At 43.4% G+C, this 23,236-nt stretch overlaps 2 protein-coding genes across 6 annotated transcripts in view; one reads left to right on the forward strand and one right to left on the reverse strand.

The window, feature by feature from the left end:
* Positions 1–785: 785 nt before the first annotated feature.
* On the reverse strand, positions 786–4,795 carry PIGC (phosphatidylinositol glycan anchor biosynthesis class C). 2 transcript variants are annotated; one of them, XM_081324382.1, is made up of 2 exons: positions 4,745–4,795; positions 786–2,827 (listed from the first exon to the last, which is right to left on the reverse strand). In XM_081324382.1, exon 2 carries the CDS (start codon positions 2,780–2,782, stop codon positions 1,877–1,879), a length of 906 nt encoding a protein of 301 aa, XP_081180508.1. In that variant the 5' UTR covers positions 2,783–2,827; positions 4,745–4,795; the 3' UTR covers positions 786–1,876. The 2 variants fall into 2 exon arrangements, with proteins under 2 accessions (XP_081180508.1, XP_081180509.1); XM_081324383.1 differs by lacking the exon at positions 4,745–4,795 and adding an exon at positions 3,683–3,751.
* Positions 4,796–10,713: 5,918 nt separating this feature from the next.
* The window catches only part of SUCO (SUN domain containing ossification factor), an 80,887-nt gene continuing 68,364 nt past the window's right edge, over positions 10,714–23,236 (forward strand). For 3 of the 4 annotated variants that reach the window (XM_081324378.1, XM_081324380.1, XM_081324379.1), the window contains exons 1-3: positions 10,726–11,081; positions 19,089–19,197; positions 20,378–20,482. In XM_081324378.1, coding sequence (XP_081180504.1) covers positions 11,014–11,081; positions 19,089–19,197; positions 20,378–20,482 — 282 coding nt within the window. In that variant the 5' untranslated portion in view covers positions 10,726–11,013. Of the gene's footprint in view, positions 11,082–19,088; positions 19,198–20,377; positions 20,483–23,236 lie in introns of all 4 variants that reach the window. The other variant, XM_081324381.1, reaches the window with a different exon arrangement.

The following is a 23,236-nucleotide window of genomic DNA, read 5'->3' on the forward strand; positions in this document are numbered from 1 at the left end:
CACTTCTATGCAAATAGTTTGTTTGATATACTTATTTTCCACTCCTGATCAAACCACATATAATTTTGTTTCTATTTCAGAGATGTGTGAAAACAGATTAGAGCTCCCTCTATTGTTAAGTTTTAGTCCACAGAATTTGAAGAATTCTGTGCCTCAAACAACTTATTTCTCTCTGGCACTGTCAGCGTTTCTTAACCTCAGCAACTTTTAGACGTGTGGACTTCACCTCTCAGAATTCCCCAGCCAGCCTTGCTCTAATCTACACTGGAGTAGGTTCCTCCAGATACAGGTCTCTCTGTCCCCCAGCTATTCTGAATCCAGTTTAAAATGCACTGACATCAATTCAGGATGTCTTGGCTATTTTCAAACAGCAGGACATTACAATACAGTCATATTTACTTCTCTGCAAGTCTAGAATCTGGCTGCTGCTGAATACAGAAGACTACCAGCAAATCAGGGTTCATTTGCTAACCAACAACTGAGCTTTGCCCTAACCTCAGAGCTGTACCTAATTATAGAATCATAGGGCTGGAAGAGACGTTGGAGAACTTCTAATTCCTTCCCCAGGGCAGGAGACTTTATTGTACCCTAACCCTAAGGGACGCGGTGGCTCAGTGGGTTAGGACACTGAGTTTGTCGATCAGATGGTCGGCAGTTTAGCGGGTCGAATCCCAAGTGCCGCGTAACACAGTGAGCGCCTGTTACTCGTCCCAGCTTCTGCCGACCTAGCAGTTCGAAAGCACGTAAAAATGCAAGTAGAAAAATAGGGACCACTACGGTGGGAAGGTAACAGCGTTCCGTGTGCCTTTGGCATCTAGTCATGCCGGCCACATGACCACGGAGACGTCCTCAGACAAGCGCTGGCTCTTTGGCTTTGAAACAGAGATGAGCACCGGCCCCTAGAGTCAGAAATGACTAGCACGCATATGCGGGGAAACCTTTACCTTTACTAACCCTAAGTTGCAGACCCCATCAGTTAAAGAATTTCGGGGGGAAGGAAGGAGAGGCAGTCTAGGAAGACAGACTTCTCTGTTTTTGTTCCCAACCTATAGAATAGAATGGGCTGCCCCCATTCTCCACACAATCTCAAACGGCTTCAAGACCTGGCTCTGACAACTGGCATGGAAGGTCGAAGAATGTCATACAACCTTGGGGCCGGTTGGTGACTTAAGAGCACTCTTTCTGCCTTATAACTTTTAATGTTTTAACCTTAGTTTTAATTCTGTTTTTAACATCACTTATTTATTAAACACATTTATATGGCCACCCAATTCAGAGTTTAGGTGTCTTACAACATTAAAAATCCACAACATAAAAACCTGTAAAACCTCATCCCGCCTCCAAAAAAATCGCACTATATTTTTATGATTTTTATTTGTAAAATGGCCACTGAAATAGCCATTGTAGAAATTTGATAAATTACTGAGTTTCACAGGTAGTCCTTGTTTAGCAACCACAATTCGGATTTGCAACTTGGTCATTAAGTGAAGCAGCTGTTAAGTAAAACAGTACTAAGTGAATCTACAACTGTGCTTATGCTCTTACTTCAGCTTTTCTTTGCTTTACAGAACTACCTACAAGCATTGTATATGTGAGGATTGGCTATAAATTTAGTTTGTCATCACCATCATAATTGTGAATAGTTGCTAAATGAGGCAGTCACTAAATAAGGACTGCCTGCATTAGTTTTATATCCATAAGCTCAAATGAATACGCAATGTGGTTGATAAAAAAATCAGGTTGTAAATAAATTGTTCTCAGGCATTTTCACAGGTATTTCATTTCTGCTTGCTTTAATTGCTTTAGTTAATAAGCATTTTTTTAGCTGGGACTAGGATAATTGGAAGAATTGAACCCCAAAGTGTGGATTCCTGGTCTACATAAGGAACTTGGACAAATCTTCCTTGATTTCAGCTTCATCCCAAGGCCCATGGATATTGTCTTTGAAGAGTTGCAGCCTAATGAGGCAGTAAGGGCACAGACATGAGATGGCAATCAAAAGGAGAACAAAAAGAACAGTGCCAACACTAGAAATGGTTAGTAGTCCCATTAAGGTAGATAAAGCAAAGAGTAAGGTAGCTATTGTGTAACAATGTGGGGTTTGAGCTTTGAGCTTCTTCTGTAGCATAGGCCATAGGGCAAATATCTGGATAGCAAATGTCACCATGACAAAGGCATGTAAGGACCGTGGCAACCGTGAGGCTAAGCAGACTGAAGCAAAGAAAGCCATGTTGAGGGACAATGTACTGGACACAATAGCTGCATTTGCCCCATAATCGTAAAAGATCAGATGTCCTAGGAGCATTAGAGCAGACATAGCATAAATTGTATCAGTGCTGATGGACTCAGTTAAGGTCTTCAGGATAGGAGAGAAGCCGTAGGTGAATGCCACAAATACCACAGAATTCTTCAGATCTCCCCATCGTGTCTGGCCGCTTTGATTTCTTTCTAATCCTGAATCAATGGCATCAAAGAGTACATAACCAATCAGGGAAGCAATCAAGCCAGCTCCAAACAGCCACTGGGGAGCCAACAGACCCATATCCATGTACCACCAGATGACAACAAAGACACAGACGCTACATAACTGTTGTATCACCACTCCAGATTCAAACACCACTGCCCAATAATGATACTTTCGCGCATGGATATTCTTGCGCAACTTCTCTAAGAAACTTTGATCCACATAGTTATCAGGAAATGACTGCCTTTTGTACAACACTTTCTGCCAACGTTGCCTTGTGGTATGTTCCAGTTGGACACAGAGTATATTTCTTGCCATTGCCTCATACTTCTTCACAATATCATGCTACGATGTTCTTATCATCTAGAAACAAAATAACATAATTTACCAGTGGTAGATAATCACTCTCCACATATATAAACAATTTCCAACAATTTAATCAATAGAAAAGTGTTTTCACTAAAAGTTGATGGTTTAATTATATCACTTGGCACTCATAAGGCAGGTCAGAAAGAAAGAAAAATGCAGGGCACTTTCTATTAAAGTGAGCATCTGCTACATTGAGAGGGCTAGAAAGAAGAGAGAAGAGACAAGCTTTACTGCTACACAGCAGCCTTATTTGTAATTGTGATATTTTCTGACTATGAAAAATTCCTGACAACTACTATCAATGTTTGTAACATTGTAATTAGTGCACAGAGACTGCATCTCTTACTCATGTGTTTCCATTTTATGAACAATTGTTCCCAACCTAAGGGATTTGTGGTCCCAATTCACCTTAAGAATACTAGATTAAGGAAGGCTATTTTAGAACTACCATGCTCCTTTGTGCAACTAATAATGTTGAGATAAATGTAAAAATTTTAGCTAGCTGCTCTTCCTGGTAGTCAAATGGCGGCGCCTGGAATGGCTGTGGCTGCATTGGCTCTTGAAGGCGAATAGTTTTGGGAGGGATAGTAAGGGCTATAGGCCACATGATCAGGAAGATTTTAATGTGTTTGAGCAACATGGTGGAACTAACGTAACATACGACATACGACCGACAATCTTTGCTGGCCTGGCGAGTTTCTAGTTGTTTTGGAACTGTTGGTGAGACCGTTAAAAGTCGTTGGCGCTGTTTGAATTTGTTCTGCCAGCAGCAAGATCTGACTGCTGGCCCAGTGATGGATTCTACTGCAAATCAGGGCTGTTTCCAGAGGAGGCAGAGGAGGAGAGGACCTGGAGCTTATGAAGCGAAGGAACTGGATGAGGCTGTCGGCAGGCCCAGAGGAAGAGAGAGAGGCTTTTGGAGGAGTTGGTGGTGGCGGCAGCAGCGTGCTCCAGGGGCGAAAAGAAGCAAGGCCTCTTTAAGGAAAGGGTGGAAGAGTCAGGATCAGAAAAAGGAAAGAAGGCGAGGTTGTCAGAATACAAGCGAATTTGAGGGCTAATCCACATGGAGCCCCGTTTCCATCTGTCCTGTTTGCCATCGTTCACTCCCTAGAGACTAAAATGGACAATGTGAAATTTGAGCGGGCCCCGAACAAGGAGTATATATCGGAGGTGGTGACCCTTTGAGAGCTGTATGCAACGAAATTTCATTTTGATGTATGCCAATTGGTGTACATTCAAAGTGACAATAAAGTTATCATCATCAAAATTCTACAGCTTCTTGCCATCATTTTCCCCCGCAGACTTGCAACTGTGATAAGAGCAGTTCCTTCTACACAGAAATATTTGAGTAGAGGGCTTCTTACTAGGCGCCATTCCGTAAACACTACAAAATTAATTTATGCAGCAAAATTCTCTGATGATACACAATGAATACTCTAGTGCAGGGGTAGGCAACCTCGGCTCTTTTATGACTCATGGACTTCAACTCCCAGAATTCCTGAGTCAGGAATTCTGGGAGTTGAAGTCCATGAGTCATAAAAGAGCCGAGGTTGCCTACCCCCGCTCTAGTGCCAATGTAAGGCGTAATTTGCGTTTTGAGAAAGGCAATCCTAATACTGCAATCAAGATAGATGGGAAACCATGTGTAAAGTGGGGGGGCTGTTGTGGTGGAAAGATTTCATTCTAGCTTCCTGGCTGGAGTCGCGTCCCTGCTGCCCCTGTATTGATTTTACTTTCTGAACAAATGCACTTTCATTGCCTCTAAGTTGAAATGACTATGCTGTCATTTTTCTGTAGTCAATACTGGAGATTACAGCTACAGTAACGAGCCAGAAGAGAAAAAAAAGCTTCTTGAATAAATAAATAAATCAATAATAATAATAATAATAATAATAAAAACCCCTCTCTTACCTCGGTTAGAATTGTGTGTCGATAAAGGAAATTCTGCTGTGACGACACATCCGACTGAGGAATAGAAATTGGATTCGTGTTGCCCTCTGCTGGCCAATTTATAGACAAAACGCCTGCAAGCCGTTTATTACTGGATGTGCTGCACGCAAGTCCTTTTCGCAATCCAATATAGACGTTGTGTCACCTGGGAGAGGGTTCTAACCATATTTGAATACAAAAGGGATTGCATGTTGTGAGGCTTGATGGACCTGGGAGCACATTTCCTTAGATGTACATTTTATTGAATATTATCAGGGCTTTTTTTCCTCATAGAACGTTCAGAACGGAGTTCCGGCACCTTTTTTGGATGGAACCTTGTAGGGTAGGCAAGGTGGATTGTATGACATGTGTGAGTTCCGGCACCTTTTTCTTTTACAAAAAAAGCCCTGAATATTATAGAGAATCGCCAAACCCAAAACTCGCCCAACAGAACTGCCTCTAGGAAGATGGGCATTCAGTGATGACTCCAAATTGGAACCAAACTTCCCTTAAGGCTTTGCATAAAAAAGTATCATACCTCAAAAGGTACTATAGTATTCTATCTCTGACTGAGGACTGCAGACATATACAAAACGTGGATTGTAGCTGTTATTTGGGTTGAGGAAGGGAGGGAGTTGGTAAGGACCCAGTACATGGGATTTGAGGATGGGGTTGTCAAAATATTTGAACCAGGTTTCAGGTTGTATCAAAGTAGTTCAAAGCATTCAGCACTCTGTAGCAGTTCTCAAAAAAGAAGGCTCCAGTTGGATATTTTGGAATGGAATACACTTCTACCTGGACAAACTGGTTTGTGTTAAATCCTGTCCTGCAGCAATCAGAATATTTACTGATTGAGCTTTAGCATAATGAAGATAATCTTTGCATAAATATGTGTGCTGTGAAGGCTACAATTTATAGAAAGTATAATATTTACTTCTGGATTGGTGGAACCTTGGTGGAGCAGTGGGCTAATGCCTCCTTAAGTAACACCAGCTGCCTTGACTCAAGGTTGACTCAGCCTTCCATCCTTCCGAGGTAGGTAAAATGAGGACCCAGATTGTTGGGGGCAATTAAGCTGACTTTGTAATAATGCCGCTTGGGAGGGGGTGTGAAAGCCCTAATAAGCAGGCATATACATAGAATGAAGGCTACTGCTAAGCTTGTAAGCCGCCCTGAGTCTTCGGAGAAGGGCGGGATATAAATGGAATTTAAAAATTTTTTTTACTTATTATGAATTTACCCGAAATTTCAACAGAGATTATATGTTGTGGGAAATGTCAGATCAACTGTTATTAATGGGATTCCTTTTATTGTGGGTTAGGAACTTTAAATCTAAGTATGCGAGTTGTGAAACATCTGGGGGAAAAATAAGGCTGATGTTTTTCAGTTTATTGCTGAACAATCAACAAGGACCCTCTCTGTTCTTCCATCTCAAACAAAGGGCTTAAACTATGTCATTCGACAGCAACTACTACTTAAGTTTTTTCAGTCCTCTGGAGAACTGAGCATAAAGCTTGGTTTGAATTTAACTTAAATGGAAAATATCAGCTGCCAGATGTCTTATCAGAGGTTGTATTTGTAAAGTTCCAACTGTGGTACTTTTAAAGAAGAAAGCTGACATGCTGGACGACAACTCACAGGGGCATAGACTAACTGATGACAGGGATTTCAAAGTCCATTTGTTCCAGCGGATGAAATCACACTTCACGTTACTACAACATACTAGGTCTGCACTGTGACCCCATAAAATGTAAACATGTGGGATGAATAATAGCTTTGTGTATGCATAATGTAATGTACAGTCCTGGTAGCAGTATACATTTGCTTTCCATGGTTATAAAGAATCCAGAATTCTGGTAGCAATGAAAGGCAAACATAGCAAATCCAAATAGCCCAAATTCTTCATCTAGCACAAGGACAGCAACTTAAAGTCTGTATGTAATATATGAGTTATCTCTCTGGCTACTGTACCCTTCTGACCATAATGACACCATTTCCCACTACCTTAAAGCTGACAGAGGTAAAGACTGCAGCTATATTATAAAAAAGAATTAATACAGTGAATTTTTTAACAGTTTCACCCTTCAGAATTGAGGGAAAAATACAAAAGGCCAGCTATGATCTGACCTTCACTTACCTATGAAGGTTGGGTGACCTAGTCACTAAAAGGTTACCCATCCTTGACTCAACCATTTTAATTAAAACAGTTTTATTTTTAAACTATTTTTACTACTCCAATTTTTAGAGATATACCATACCAGGTTACTCGTTATGATAGCAATCATTCTCAGAGTTGGGTAAGTAGTATCTTTTGCTTTGTCTTAACTGATTTTCTCTTTTAATTGTCTTTATTTATTTTAATTAAATGAGAAGGACTGGGGTGACATGATAGTGGTGTTCCAGTGTTTGAGGGGCTGCCACAAAGAAGAGGGGGTCAATTTATTTTCCAAAGCACCAGAGGACAGGACAAGAAACAATGGATGGAAACGAATCAAGGAGAGAAGCAACCTGGAATTAAGGAGAAACTTCCTAACAGTGAGAACAATTAACCAGTGAAACAATTTGCCTTCAGACGTTGTGGATGCTTCAGCACTGGAGGTTTTTAAGAGACTGGACAACCATCTGTCTGAAATGGTATAGGGTCTCCTGCTTGAGCAGGGGACTGGACTAGCAGACCTCCAAGGTCCCTTCCAGCTTTATTCTGAATCTGGTCATTTATCTAAACCAGTGCTTTTCAACCTTTTCACAGATTGTACCGCTTTTAAGACATGACAATATTTGAGAACCATCGGTGCTTAGCAAGATGTCAAAAACTTGATGACCAAAAAAGAAAGGAAAAAAGTACCAGTTTTAATTTCTTTGGTGGCAGTTCCTTTGCTGAATCACTTTTCCTTTGCACTGACAAATGTATGACAAATGTATCCATATTTATTAATATGCACCACTACCTTGGTGGTCAGCCCTTCTTCTTTCCCTCTCTCAATCTCCTGCCAAAACCTTCTTTTATAGCCTCTCCTCTCTTGCCCCTTCTCCTTTTTTCCAGGGGCGCCACTCTGGGGCTCAGGGACAGCTCCAGTGTCAGCCACTACCCAGTGTCACTCCCCCATGCGGTCACCCACTCCCCAGGTGGCCATTGCACACAGCACTGGTCAGCTGGAGCTGTGCGCGCTGATCCTGGGGCCTCTGCCAAGCTCTCGCAGCCCTGCAGCTCCAGCTTTCTTGTCCCAAGTCCTTTCTGCTACTCCTGTGATAACAGAGGACACCGGAAGCTCTGATTAGTTGGAGCCACGCATGCCAATCATAGGCCCTCAGCAGAGCTCCAGCAACACTGCAGCTCCAGCTGACTCTCTGCCTGAAGGCTGCATGTGGCTGCTGGCCACCCCTGAGGCCGCCGGAAGCCCCAATCGCCTGGAGTCATGCACACTGATCCTGGGCCCTCAGCAGAGACCCAGCAACACTGCAGCTCCAGCTGACTGTGCAGCGCTGCCACCACTTCAGCTCATCAGCAATCACGTACCACCTGCCAGGTGCCAAAGTACCACCAATGGTACACACACCAACGTTTTAAAAGCCCTGATCTAAACTATGCAATGCTTTATGATGTGCAGTCATATCCTATGCATGGGATAATATTCTTTGAAGTTTGGATCCTCATGGATTCCAGTGTCCCTATGGACAATTGCTTTCATACCCAATAGACTTTATTTTCCACTTATCTTTTACTTTAAAGAAAAACAGAAGCTAGTTTACTGAAAAGCAAAGTGTCAGCTTTAGGCATAGAGTAATTATCATTTCCACAGATGTTTTGCTCAATAGATATCCCAAAAACATTATTTATAAAGAAAAAAAATGATAGGGGTCTGCAATCCCGTACTCTTTTGCATGCATTCTCCCTGCCAGGAAAAAGAAGGCAACAGAAGTAGAAACTAATCTGAGAAGCTAGAATGGAATCTTCTACTTTGTTACATGGATGTTTTGTGACTAGCCATGCCCCCTAGCAAAAATACTGTGCGAATAAGCCTTTGGGTTATTATTTAAGAATTTACATAATACCCTGTCTAATTTCCCAGTGTCCCTACCTGCCAAAAATATTTAAACATTCTTGCAGTAGGATACTGTATTTAAACTGCCTAACAAGATACTTCCTTTTGATTAACATGTGGATGTAATATGGCAGGTGTGGGGTTTTGTTATATTAACAAATGTGGGCACTATGCAACTAGTTTCATCTTAAAACTCATCAGACATAAGCATCCCGATGTTATTTTACAGGGTTCAAATCCCTTTACCAGGAATTAAACTCATAGACTTTTACACTTTAATTATGTATTGTTTAATTAACAGTACAGTTAGGTATCCATATTTGCAGGATCTATATTCACAGATTCATTTTTTACTCAGAAAACTCATACTAAAAATCAATGCAACTGGTAGTGGATAGGACACCATGTGACCTTTGTCTGTTGTAGTATCAGTACAGTTCCATAGATATACAAGGAAACAAAAAGCAGATCAGAGAGGCAATGCAAATTGGCAGAATTTCTACTGGTAAATTTGTGGCTTAGGTACATAATACTGGTAGTTTCTACGAATGGAGAATGAACTGTTTATTTGTATTTAAGACCAGCACAACGAAAAAGTACAGAGAAGATGGGTAAGATTTTGCTAAGGAGAGTCTTCTTTACAACAGATTTAGGCATCAAACCTCTTGTACCAACCACTCTGTAGAAAACACTTATCACTGCCAGGAAGGACTGTTTCCACAAACTGAAGGGGTATTATTCACTCCGTAATTTTGCAGGCAAGTCTGCCTGCTTCAGAAGGCTGCTAAGATCTATCCCGTGGAAATCAGGATGGAATTTGTCAGTTTTTCATGTTTTCCTTTGTAAACTATCCAGAGTCTCTGGGAGTCGCGCAGCATATGCATTTAATAAATAAGTAAATAGTGAGTATGGTAAGAGCCTGCGATGTGGGGATGAGGGTTGTTATGAAGCATGCTACCGGATTCAAAAAAAAACAAAAAACCAACCACAAAAAAGAAAGCTATCCCTGCCTGCCTGGTAGCAATTCTAATTTCCACTCAGAGAAAATGCTTAAAACAAACAAAAGAAATTGGATGATTTCCTCATTGTTGTTGTTAGTTGCGAAGTCGTGTCCGACCCATCGCGACCCTATGGACAATGTTCCTCCAGGCCTTCCTGTCCTCTACCATCTTCTGGAGTCCATCTAAGCTCACGCCTACTGCTTCAATGACTCCATCCAGCCACCTCATTCTCTGTCGTCCCCTTCTTCTCTTGCCCTCAATCTTTCCCAGCATTAGGCTCTTCTCCAGTGAGTCCTTCCTTCTCATTAGGTGGCCAAAGTATTTGAGTTTTAGCTTCAGGATCTGGCCTTCTAAAGAGCAGTCAGGGTTGATCTCCTCTAGGACTGACCGGTTTGATCGCCTTGCAGTCCAAGGGACTCACAGGAGTCTTCTCCAGCACCATAGTTCAAAGGCTTCAATTCTTTGGCGCTCAGCCTTTCTTTATGGTCCAAGTTTCACAGCCATACATTGCAACTGGGAAGACCATAGCCTTGACTATACGCACTTTTGTTGACAGGGTGATGTCTCTGCTTTTTAGTGTGCTGTCTAGATTTGCCATGGCTTTCCTCATTAGCCCCCGCTATATCAAAAAGCCCGCTTGCCTCGCACCGTGCAACAAGACCTTTTTTTTAAAAAAAAATCCACGAACCTATCAGCTACCTTTCAACCCCTGACGTCAAAGGAACTGCGTCCCCGGCGTTGCTGTAGCCACTCCCCTGACGTTATCAGAAAGCGATCGTACTCCTAGAGCAGGAACCAATTAGATACCGTTGGTTGTTGTGTTTTTTTTTTTTTTGAGAAACGTCACTTGCCAGACCCGGACGGTTGGGCTGCGCTCTTCCGAGGAGAGAGGGGTGGGGTTTGAGGTGATTTTTTTTTCCTTCAGTGCGCAGGCGCAGAACGCCCGTCGCGTTCTCTTCCCTTCCCTCAGGGCTCCTGTGGCTGACGCGTCACATTCCACGAAGGAGGCCGAGAGGGCTCCTGGTTTTGTTGGGAGAAGCGGCGACCGAGTCAGGGGGTTGATTGAGGTGGGCCGCCGACGCGCCTGCTTCGAGCCTGTCCTGGGAGAAGTCCCGCCTCGGCTTGGCCCTGTCTCGTAACCAACAGCAACGGCCACCGAGAGGATGCGTCGCCACCCCCTGGCCCGAAGAAGCGCACGGAGGAGACGATGAAGGAGGTGCTGCCCTGTCGGCTTCTGATACTGGCGGCCTCCTCCCTCCTCGGTTGCTTGCTTGGGTGAGTGCTTTAACCTCCCGAGAATCTAGAGGCGGTAGGAAAGGGACGGAGGGTAAGTCTTGGGTCTCGGAAACTTCTTCTTTCACATTTGCGCCGCTTGTTTCCTGTACGTATCAAACGGCGGTCGTTTTAAAACTTTCTCCTTGTCCAGTCCTACAGCTTCTAGTTCCTGGAGCGAAATTTTAATCTCACCAAGGCTTTAGACTGCAGGGGTCTTCAAACATGGCCCTTTTATGACTTGTGGACTTCAACTCCCAGAATTCCTCAGCCAGGCAAGCTGGCTGAGGAATTCTGGGAGTTGAAGTCCACAAGTCATAAAAGGGCCAAGTTTTGAAGACCCCTGCTTTACAGTCTAATTTCGGTAAAGAAAATGCCTGCTTCTGCTTGGCCAGGGGTTAACGCTTGAAACCAGACTTTTTTTTCCTCCCGAATCTCTGTCTCCATGCTTATCGGAGATAATACCTGTGTGCTTTTAAAAAAAAGTGTGCCTGGTTTATAAGAAATGAAATGCTGGGGAATAATTTCTCACATGGAATGCGCTTTTTGAAACACATGAGTTGAGCTGGGTAGGTAACAGCCTTTCCCAGCCAGGTGGGATCCTTCCTGCATTCTAACCCTGTCTGAAACTGATAGCAGTCATAGATATCAACACATCGTACTCGAAATTTTAAGTGTAGCTTTTGAGAAGTTGTGGTGACCAATAGTATTCTGTGCAAAAGGTGTCTTGAGAACAAACATGTTTTATTTTACATTTACTTTTTTTTAAAAAAAAAGATTCATAATTTAGATTTTTCTAATAAACCCCAAATGTTACAAAAAGCAAAGTCCGAATTATTAAAATAAAAAAAATATTTTAAAAATCAATAGTAAAACTGGATTTACTATTAAAATATTAAGACAATATATAAACAAGGCACTCCCCAGATATTGGTTGGATTGTTAGTATTGGTGGACGCCAGTTGAACTTACTGTGTTACGTTTGAGAGAATGGGAAAGGTTGTTAAATGCAAGGTCAGTATTTTAAATTGGGTCAGGAAATGAACTGGCAAGCTACATAGCTGTTACCGCATAGATCGGGCATGTCAAACTCGCGACGTCATGTGACGTGCGACGTATTGGGGCTTTTTCCTCATTGCCGGCAATGGGGTGGGCACGGTTTTGTCGTGGCACGTCCGACCTGCGGTTCTGCAGTTTGACGCCCCGACATAGATGATCACATGAAGTGATCAAGTAGACATCACTATTGTCTTTATATGACAATTTTTATGTGAGCACATAGCAGCTTGAATTTCTAGACTGTTTTTTTAAAAAGTTCTATATAGAGGGTATGAAAATAATTGTTATGAGACCATGAATAGTTGAAGCGAAGTTGTCCATCTAGATAGGGTCAGAACGAGTACCAGCCTAAACTGGTAAAAGAGACTAAACATTCACCTGTCTGAGGTGGTATAGGTTCTCCTGGTTGAGCAGTGGGCTGGACTAGAAGACCTCCAAGGTCCCTTTCAGCTCTATTCTATTCTAACAATGATTAGCTTCACTGTAGAATTCAGAAAAAATCTCAACTTGTATTTGATTGTTCGCATAGAGTGCAATTTCCCTTTGACTCACTCACCTAACATCTGGAGCAGTCACCCACTCAGCATCTGCTAATGGGTAGCTTTTCCACAGTACTAGGTATTGTAGTTTTCCCTTGTGATATCTGGAGTCAAGAAACTTTTTGAACTCATAGGGCTCTTCTCCCTTAACTAGAATGGGAGGAGGTGTTTCCTTGACTGGCCTCAAGCCAGATTTGTGAAAAGGTTTTAAAAGACTGCAATGAAATACCAGATGGACCCACCTGAGGCTTTTAGGCAACTTCATCTCCCTTGGCATCATGGAATACAACTTTTATGTAAATATATAAAAGAAAAAATATTTTTCAAAATGGAGAAAGGTTTGTTGGTGCAAGTAAAACCAATAGATGTCTTAAAGATTTATCCTAGATTATTGTGACTATATTTTAATTCTAACTGATAAAAGAAATAATATCCACAGCAAAATATATATTTTGTGCAAAATATATAGTGTGCAAAATATATATTTTCAAAGAAATGTCTGTTATTGCCATCAGGAGTCAAAGAATCAAGACAGACTGCTTGGAATTATTCAGAGAATTTTACATTTATATTGTTAGTTACAAACAAATTTTGATATTTTTATCAAGCTGTATATCACCGTCTAATCCAACACTCTGCTTCATAAGGAAGATTACAGATAGTCCTTGCTTACTAACTGCCTTGTTTAGCAACTGTTCAAAGTTGCACCAACTGGGGAAAAAAAGGATTTGTTACCAATCATTTACAGCTTTTGCAACGTCCCACAGTCACATGATCGTCATTTGCACACTTCCCAACTGTTTTTTTCCAAAAAACAGAATTAATTAACTTTTGGGCATCTTATGCTTTAACAACTGCAGTGATTTGTTTAACAATGGAAACTCAAGTAATATAAATCTAGCACCATCACATGATTTTTCACTTAGCAACAACACTGCTTAGTGATGGAGTTGCCAGACTCAGTTGTGGTTGGTAAATGAGAACTACCTGTCTCTAGCTACTGAGTGAGGACTTTCAAATCCAGCAGCTGGTCTTTTTATTAATAAGCTGTGCAATTTCTCCTAAACTTCAGATGAAGTTAAAAGAATGACCTAAGTCCATTAAGTCTAATATGTAATAACTGCTATTATGATTCTGCCAGTCGTTTTTTTCTCCAGCTAGACAGCTGGCTTCCTTGGGATTTTGTCTTCTCAGTTTTTTTAACTAAGACCAAGTTCTTTACCATTTTTACTATTTAAGAATTTGTCACCAGTATTTTTAAACTGCAGCATGCCGAACTGGATGCTTATCACAACTATTAATAGAACCCCAAAATCTAATTAGCTGCCTACTAGGGTTGTACAAAGCACTTAAGGAGTTGTGTTGCAAAACATACTGGCAAAAATAAATTTCATCTTCTCAAAGCATTGAGGCAACCATAATCTATAGAAAGCTCAACACAGTTGTTTTGAGTATTTCCTCGTCTTCTCTTGTCTTCTTCAAAGACAATACTAACCCCTGGCTAATTTTTTGTTGTTGAAGAATGGAGCTCCTCCATCTCCCTGAGTGTCAGCAAATATAGCTTTGGCTTTGGTAACTTAGCTCCAGGCATGATCTCAATTGCACAGTCTGTGGGGCGGTGGGGTGGAAGTGTGTCAGACTCCCTCTTGCTAAAGACTTTGGCCAGATCATAATACTCTTTAGAAATCGGCAGCTCTAACCTATCTCCTCCTTGCTTATTGGTGGTTTCTGCTTTTGCTTTCTTAACCGGAGGTGTGTGGTGGCTTTCACTAACTTGCTGGTTAGATATCAGCCCCAAAAGTACTTATGACACAGTCCTGAAGCTAGGAATGTTGCAGCATCACGGCAGTCATTCACCCTTACGACCGATCGTGGAAATACTGCAACATTCCCCCTGGCTATTCCCACCCACTCACAGAGACTTAACAGGCACTGGGCCTGTGGAAACTCACTTACCTTGTGAAGATCTCCATGATCAAGCAAGCTGTCTCCTCTCCAGCCTCTCTGCCCTGGTTTCTTTGCCTGCTCCTGGAGCTCCAGTAGCGGAGCAGTGAGACCAGAGGCAGAGCGGGACAACATGCCTGTTGTGATTCAGGGTCAGCCTGTGGGTTCGGCAGTTGGGTCGGACGACTCAGAGGAGGAGGAGGAGGGGGGTGTTGAAGAGCTTGCTGAGGGAGTTGGACAGCTTGATGAGAGCCCTCAGCCAGGCCCCTCTCACCTGGTCACGACGCAGACCCAGCTGTGTGAGCCTGACAGCGTGGATGAAGATGACCCACAGCTGGCCCTGTTCAAGGACGCCCGACGCAGGAGGCAGTCAATCAGGAGTAAACAGAGGAAGGCAATGGGGCTCCTCGGAAGGAGGCAGAGAGAAGCCACGCCCTGAACTGTATTTAAGCGGGAATGCGTGGGAGGGCTGGTTTGTTGAAGGCAACCGCTTGAAAAGCTCCTGTTTCTTGGTTCGTGTCTTGTTCTATTTGTTTTTGTAGCAATAAATTTGGCAAGTGTAATTCCAGCCTCTTGCCTTCTTGTAAAAGGGGTTGTCCCTGCCTTTTCTGCAGGGCCGGTAGCAGGCTGGTATAGAACAATGCCCTGCTCAGCTTGACTGATTCACCGAGGCTGCATGCACAGGATACCCGATCCAGTTTCGAAACGCTGGGCAGCCTCAGTGAGTCTAAAGAAGTGTGAGATTGTGTCCCTTAATGCTTCCAATCTCTGGGCCAAAAGCTTTTACCAGGCCTGCAGGGGCATGAGATGGTGCTTCTTCAGCTCTCCTTCCTCTGCTGTAAAAGCTTTTGCAAAGGGGAACAGAAGATTTCAGGGATGCGATCTTGTGCTACTTCAGGCCTCCATTCTGCAACAAAAGCTTTTGCAAAGGGGATGGAGGCCTGAAGTAGCATGAGATCATGCCCCTGAAGTCTTTCATCCCCAAAACCCACTGCCTATGATGACCTGATGAGGCAGGATGGGGGGGGGAGGAATCAAGGGGACCCCAGGGGAGCATGAGGTATCTCAGTGGGTTGCAGGAGGCCTTGGGCGGTCTGACATAGGTGGCCTGTTCCAGCACTAGCCCCCCCATGGTCTTCCCCACCCTGAGAATACCTCATTTGTGCTTACCAACCTGAGCATACGATTAACGAATGTGTTGTGCAAAGCAGGGAGGGATCACATTAAATGAACATGATCCAATTAACAAACCCTCAGGTTACGACTGTAATTGGTAGGCTCTATTACATTCATAACTTGAGGATTACCAGTCTGTGTGGGTCCCACCTTTCAGTTCCACAGGCTTGGTTAGGAAGGTCCCTGGCACTCCTCCCATTATCAAACCATCTAGCTGAGAAAAGGCTGTAAAACTCATTCCTTTCTACCACTTGGGGGCTGATCAGGCATTGGTGCACCTTGAATCCAACAGGGCCATTAGGACTCCCTTTACACCTGAGGAGGACATTGAAATCTCTACCCTAGCAGTCATAGGGATGATGGGGCCTCTTACCATCAGGTCTTCTACTTCACTGTCACTCTTGTATAAGACCAGCAGGGGTCAGAGTTCCCTCTCCCTCGCTGAATGGAAGGGAGGACTCTACAACCTGTTGCCCTACCTAAGTTTTCTCCCTTGCTTTCAGCAGCGTCTTTTTTCTTCGGTTGGCTTGGAGGTGGGGGAGCGGTCATCAGTCGTGGCATGAGACATGCCCCTCTTCCTTTCCGCAGTGAAAGCAGCCACCAAAGTTCTGCTGGGGTCTCCCTGCCCTGGCTGGAGGCACACACCCCTTTTCCCTCTAGGAGCCGGTTGCTTCTCCACTGAGCAGCAGGACCGACTCTCCAGCCCAGTGTGTTCGTGGAACTCCATTGGGTTGATCTCTACCTCAGTGACCATATGGTACCACGTGTTGTGACCCCGGCCCCAGAGGGTGCTTTATCATCGCATGCTGACTCGGAGGATGATATGGAGGAGGAGGAAGCTGACACGAGCAACATGCCAGAGGGGCCGACTCCCCTGCTGAGTCAGCAAGAACTGACTGTGGCTGACGTGCCTATGGACCCCAGCCAAACAGAGGAGGAAACAGAACAGCAAGTAGAGGCCGGCAGCAGTGAGGAGGAGCCCCTATTGGATGCACGAGAAAGACATAGGATACGTCTTCAACAGCAGCAGCAACTATTGCAATGCCCCAAGAGGCGTGGCCTGGAGACATATGGCCACACCCTACAGAGTATAAAAGGGGTGTGGCTGCGCAGGAGAGGCGTGGTGAACAATTTGTTGGCGTTTTGAAATTTGTAACGTGTCTGCATCTGGGCTTGGGAGCTGCTGGCCGACTGCCAAAGACTTTGGAGCATTGCCTGGTAAATTACAGAGGTGTTGTGTGATAAACACTGGGAAAGAGTTGGCTGTGAGGGGACCAGCTTCTGTGTGTTCAGCCTGTGTTTGGCTTCTGCTGGGCTTTTGAGCCTCTTTACGGCTACTCATCGGGAGGGGACAGAACACCACGCTTGCAGATTGTGCGACACCTTTGGGGTAGGAAATTCTGGTACAGTTCCTTGTTTGGTCCCGCTTACAAATGGTAGAGCAGCAAGCGTTTATGTCAATCTCCTAAGTGGCTGGCCAGGCAGTGGAAATCTTGAAATCTCTATTACTGGTCACTTCCCTGGCTTCAGGGCATGGATACAGGCTCCTGGGGCTTCCATAAAGGCATTGAGGTTGTCCAGCTCTGGGGCATTTTCATCATGGAGTGAAACCGACCAAAGTGCTCTTTTCCAAGTTGACCACAATGACATGGACCTGGGCCAAATTTGGGTACATCAGTCCATAACGTTCCACGTGGTGCCAGGCTTGAGGCAGGAAGTGGGCTAGGGGGGTTGGGTGTCCATTCAAACAGGCCACCAGGGAGGTTGGCTGGCGCTCCTCCCATACCAGGACAAAGTCCTTGGGCAGAATACTGGCTGCTGGTGCCGGTGCTGGAATTCTGGACATGACTGCTTGTGCCAGGACCCTGACTATGGCTGGGGCCACCAGCACTGCTGGTTGCAGTAGAGGAGGAGGAGCGGTGAAGCCCACTGTTGCTGCTGCCTGTGCTGGGGCACCGGCCACAGTCAGAGCAGCCCGTGCCGCTGACTGAAGGAGGAGAAGGAGTAGCCAGGGCCACTGGGGCTTTCACGGCTTCCAGCCCACCAATGGTAATCACAGCTCCTGGTATTGCCACAACACAAATTTCCATCCCTCTGAACTTCTCCCTTACCTGTTCCGTGGACAGGCTGCTGCTGGCAATCGGGAGCTTCCACTCAGTGAGGGTCGTCCCATTCAGCTAACTGCTTCACTTTCCACTTGTTGCCTCAGACCATCTTGACCTCAGAAGGGAGAAGGGGGTCTTCGGCCTCTGCTGCCTTGCCTACGTTTGTTGCCCAGCGAGTCTTCAGCCCCACGTACAGGACATCCCTTGCTTGCTCCTTTGTGGTGTGGCCGGTTGCTCGGCCTTCTCAGTCTTTGGTTTCAGGCATGCACCGGCTGATTGGGCTCCTGCTTCAGCCTGAGGGAGTGCCGGCTGTTCCTGATCCAGGGCCTCTCCCGGTTTTTTCTTCACTTCTGAGTCTTTGCCCGTAGTCAACATCTTGGGGTTGAACTCCAGGTGGGCTATTTCTTTGAGAACTGGCTTAATGCCAACTGTCCCACTGGGTTATACAGCAAATCAACTCCTGGGACTTTTTTTTTTTACCAAGAGTATAACTTTGCTGACGATTCCATATGGGTACCAAAGTAGAAAAGCCAGTTCTAAAGATTTTGCACGCGAACAGCATAGAAAAACTTTCCCTTTCCCTCCCCTGGACCTCCCATTGTCCATCATCCACCAATCATTTGCACTCGCTTTGTTTTGGGAAGAGTTTGTCTGCCTCGGACCTTCCCAGCTGGCGTCCTGGGGTTGTTGGATCCATCTCAGGCTTCCAGACAGCACAGTTGCAACCCGAATTTCCCTCCCAAGCCTCCCTTACATTCCAGTGCCTTCCCTCTCCTTTCCCATTATTGTCTGATTGCGAGTGGGGCTGCATAGCGAGTCAATCATGACATGCTTTGTACCAGTACATATTCTTTTATAATCTTCCCTTCTTTTAAACATTATAATTATTGGATCATATGGTAGCTTTTTGCTTACATCGTTCCCAAGGATTTTTCAGAAATGATAGATTTTGAGTATGTCATAGCACAGTAGCACTTCTAAGTTTGTAAATCCTTTTGAATTTTCAATATTTCTGCCCAAATGTTATCTAAAACATTGTTTGCTATGCATCCTAACACTAGATAAAGAGAAGAGAGAGCAAATTCTTTAGCAATGACTATATACTGTTCTTGTTTCATCATAGCACCATCTTCATTGCGAATGCATCTCAGTCCATTTGTATTTTATTGTTGTTTTTAATTTAACAGATTTCCCAGCTGGCATGTATTTTGTAAAGAGAGTCCTGTATCTGCATCTTTGCATTTACCAAATGAGAACTCTCCCTTGTCAAATGTGGATGAGAATATCCAGGAAAAGGTAAACATTTATAGGCTATATGGAATTATTTTAGTGCAAATAATTGATGAATTAATGTAGCCACTTGGTAAGAAACTACAAAAACTGAGGCAAATTTTGGTGGTATATCAATCTTTTAATTAAGCAACAAAAATAGCCTTAATAGAATTTATAAATATATGCAGAAAAATAAAAGCAAAAAATAATTTTCTAAAACTGAGAGGTTTATAATTTGTTTGTTTAGTTCTGTTGAAGAAACACATTTTCAGCTGGATATTATCAAAAGAGAGCTTTCTGTAGACCTTTGCTCTTTGTGTTGCTCTTTCAAGCTTTTTTTGTAGCTTGAGGGAATAGGAATTAGTATGTCTATATTGCACACTTCCTGGAGCATTCTTGAAATGTTATTTTGAGGAAGCACAAACTCACGTGGCTAAAATAGGAATTAATATTAATTAATTAAAATAAGATTACCGTAATATTCTGAGACAATGCTGTTTCTGACATAGCTCATTTTAATCTGTGAAATCATTCTAAAAATTATTCTTCATTTAAATCAGCTGATAATTTTAAAATAATAAAATACAAGTTCTTGCATTTTTTTGGAAAATTTTACAGTATTGGAGAGAAGAGTATAACTGCAGAAGTGGCAACAGTAAAACAATGAGAGGGTCTTCTGTTTAAGTTATTTTTATCTTGTACTCATGAAGTTATAGCAAGTTCTAAAGTAGCAGTATGGAATTAAAATAGCTAACTTTAATGATTTTTGCTGTTAATGATGTAAGATCAGAGAGTTGGTTATTGATGTATGCTTGGTTATAAATCAAGATCTGTAAAATATTTTGGAATCAGAGGATGTTGGTTTTTAATTAAATGCAGTGCAGTGTTTACATGATACACAGATTAGAGGGATCAGTCATGTGGTATCATAGATGCTATGTATCCATGGGCAGGTAAATCAATAATAACAGTGAGGAAGAGCTAAGATATGATATAATATTAGTTTTGATACTCATATGTTGGCCTTGAGAGAGCTTTAGAAAAAAATGTATATCCCAATTAAGTTGTAAATACCAAATTTAAACCATGTAAAAGAAAAAAAAACCTTTTTAAAAAAGTTTAAATATATTCCATTTTCAAGGTGGTGTTTTTATGTAAATGGCAATTGCATTTATATGAACATGTTTTGATGTCCTATAACTAGGAGGACACTGATGGATCTCTTGGAACATTGCCTTTGCAATATATTGATTCCACTACAAATATTTATTCTGACGATGATTCAACTGACACTATAATGCAAAAAGAGGTAAGTTTTTTAATCAGTATTTTTAGAAATCATTTTTAAATCATCTGATGAATTTTGATAATACAGAATAGAATTGAATTAGTGTATTATTGTTTTAAGGGGACGCGGTGGCTCAGTGGGTTAGGACGCTGAGCTTGTCGATCGGAAGGTCGGCAGTTTGGCGGGTCGAATCCCGAGTGCCGTGTAACAGAGTGAGCGCCTGTTACTCGCCCCAGCTTCTGCCAACCTAGCAGTTCGAAAGCACGTCAAAATGCAAGTAGAAAAATAGGGACCACTACGGTAGGAAGGTAACAGCGTTCCGTGCGCCTTTGGCGTCTAGTCATGCCGGCCACATGACCACGGAGACGTCCTCGGACAAGCGCTGGCTCTTCGGCTTTGAAACGGAGATGAGCACCGGCCCCTAGAGTCGGAAACGACTAGCACGCATGTGCGGGGGAACCTTTACCTTTACCTTTATTATTGCTTTAATTACTTATATAGTTCAATTTATTACAAAATGGCAACTGAACATGGACAGTACAGGTCTATTTATTTATGACCTAAACAACAACAAAATGATTCCAACATGTATTAAATCCAGGATTTAAGATTGACCCAGATTGTTTAGCATTATCTTACAACAGGTGATCCTAGTTTAACAACCACTTTTCAGTGACTGAATTTGCAATGGTACTGAAGAAATGGTACTTATAACTGGTCCTCAGACTTCCAGCAATTGCAGCATTCTCACAGATATGTGATCGCAATCTGGGCACTCAGCAGCCCTGGTGCTTTCCCTTGCCACTGCTTTGCTGCTGCACATTTGGGGCAACTGGCCACATAGCCCTCAGTGTCCTTCTTTAAAGAGGGACACCAGAATTGTTTCTTAAGAAAGTGTAGGGTTTTGACGAACCCCAAGTGTCCAGCTATTTTTGAGTTGTGGCCAGCTTGCATTACTTTTAGTCTCAGAGCTGCTGGAACATATAGTTTCTCTCCGACCCAGGCCAGGTTGTCTTTTTATTAAACACAAGTTTTTATGGTTCAAAAACCACTCCTCTGTTTCTAGTGCTTTCTTAAATTTGTGGGCTGTTGTCTAGTGGCACAGGGGTTCTGGTTTGTGCCCTTGTGACTAGTGCTGCCAGCTCTTTTGGGGACAGCATTGGTTTAACTACTTCAGATTTTACACCAGGGGTCTTCAAACTTGGCCCTTTTACAACTTATGGACTTCAACTCCCAGAATTCCTCAGCCAGGCACGCTGGCTGAGGAATTCTGAGAGTTGAAGTCCACAAGTCGTAAAAGGGCCAAGTTTGAAGACCCCTGTTTTACACTGTTGTATTGCAGCATTCTAGACAGGGTGTCTGCCAGAAAAAAAATTTCCCCCATGAGGTAATGAATCGTAAAGTTGAATTGGTGGAAGTGTTGAGCCCACCGTGCTTGCTTTGGGGGACAGTTTTCTAGGGGTTCTCAGTGCTTCAAGATTCTTACGATCAGTCCACCCCTGGAAGGGTATTTTTCTCCCTTCTAGGAAATGTCTCCACGTCAGGAGAGTCCCATCATACCACATAGGCCTTCTTCTCCCAGGCCTCCACCTTTGTTCAGTTTTAGATAATTTTTTGGACATGTATGCACAGAGTTGTAGCTGGCCCTCCTTGTTTCTCTGGAGGAATATCGCCTCTACTGCCATGTCGCTGGCATTGGCTTGAATGACAAAAGCCTCCTCCAGATCTGGGTGTTTCAGCACCAGCTCTGCAGAAAAAAGTCTCTTTAGCTTTTCAAAAGCAGCCTGGCATTGTACAGTCCATTTCAGTGGTTGGCTGGGTGTTGGCTTATTCCTGCATTTGGTCTTTAACAGATTTGTAATGGGGAGTGCAATCTGTGCAAAGGAAGGGATAAAATGCCAGTAACAATTTGCAAAGCCCAGGAAGCTGTGTAGTTGCTTTCTGGTACAAGGGGGGGGGCATTCCAGTACGGCCCGAACTTTCTCTGGGTACGTCTCCACCCCCTCGCTTGAGATTTGGTAGCCCAGATAATAAATACGATCTTTGTGGAATTCACACTTTGAAAGTTTGGCATATAGCTTGGCATAGTGCAGTTTGTTTAATATCGCTCTGACCAGTTTGATGTGCTCTGCTTTGGTCTCAGTATAGATTAAGATATCATCAAGACAAACCAAAACCCCCTTGTACAGGTGCTCATGAAGAACCTCGTTGATCAGTTGTTGCATGAAAACAGCTGGGCTTCCCTGCAGTCCAAAGGGTAGCACCCTAAATTGAAAACAGCACAGGGGGCAATTGAAAGCAGTCTTCCATTCGTCCCCCTTCCTTATTCTTATTTGATAGTAAGCCTCCTGCAAGTCTAGTTTGGAGAAAATCTTTCCTTTTGACAGGTTTGCTAGCATATCCCTTATTAGAGGAAGGGGGTATACATTTTCCACGCACACAGCATTCAGTCTCCTATAATTCATGCAGAGACGAAGAGAACCATCCTTCTTTTCCCTAAATAGCACAGGGGCAGCCACTCGTGGTCTGGCAGGTTGAATGAAACCCCGCGCTAAGTTTTCGTCAATGAACTTGCGAAGTTTGTCCAACTTCCTAGGGATCATGGAATACAAATTTGGCTTTGGGAGTTTCGCTGTGACAGTCGACTGCTCGGTGGGCTTCTTTTCTGCACATAAAGCAAGCAGTGGAGCCTGTGCGGTTCTCTCTGCTTCTCCTTTCTTCTCTGGTTGCAGCTTATTTCCTGGTCTCACCGAGCAGTGCTGATGCTTGTGCCGA

Source organism: Vipera berus (genome assembly GCF_964194415.1).
Source record: "Vipera berus genome assembly, chromosome: 3".
Lineage (NCBI taxonomy): Eukaryota > Metazoa > Chordata > Lepidosauria > Squamata > Viperidae > Vipera > Vipera berus.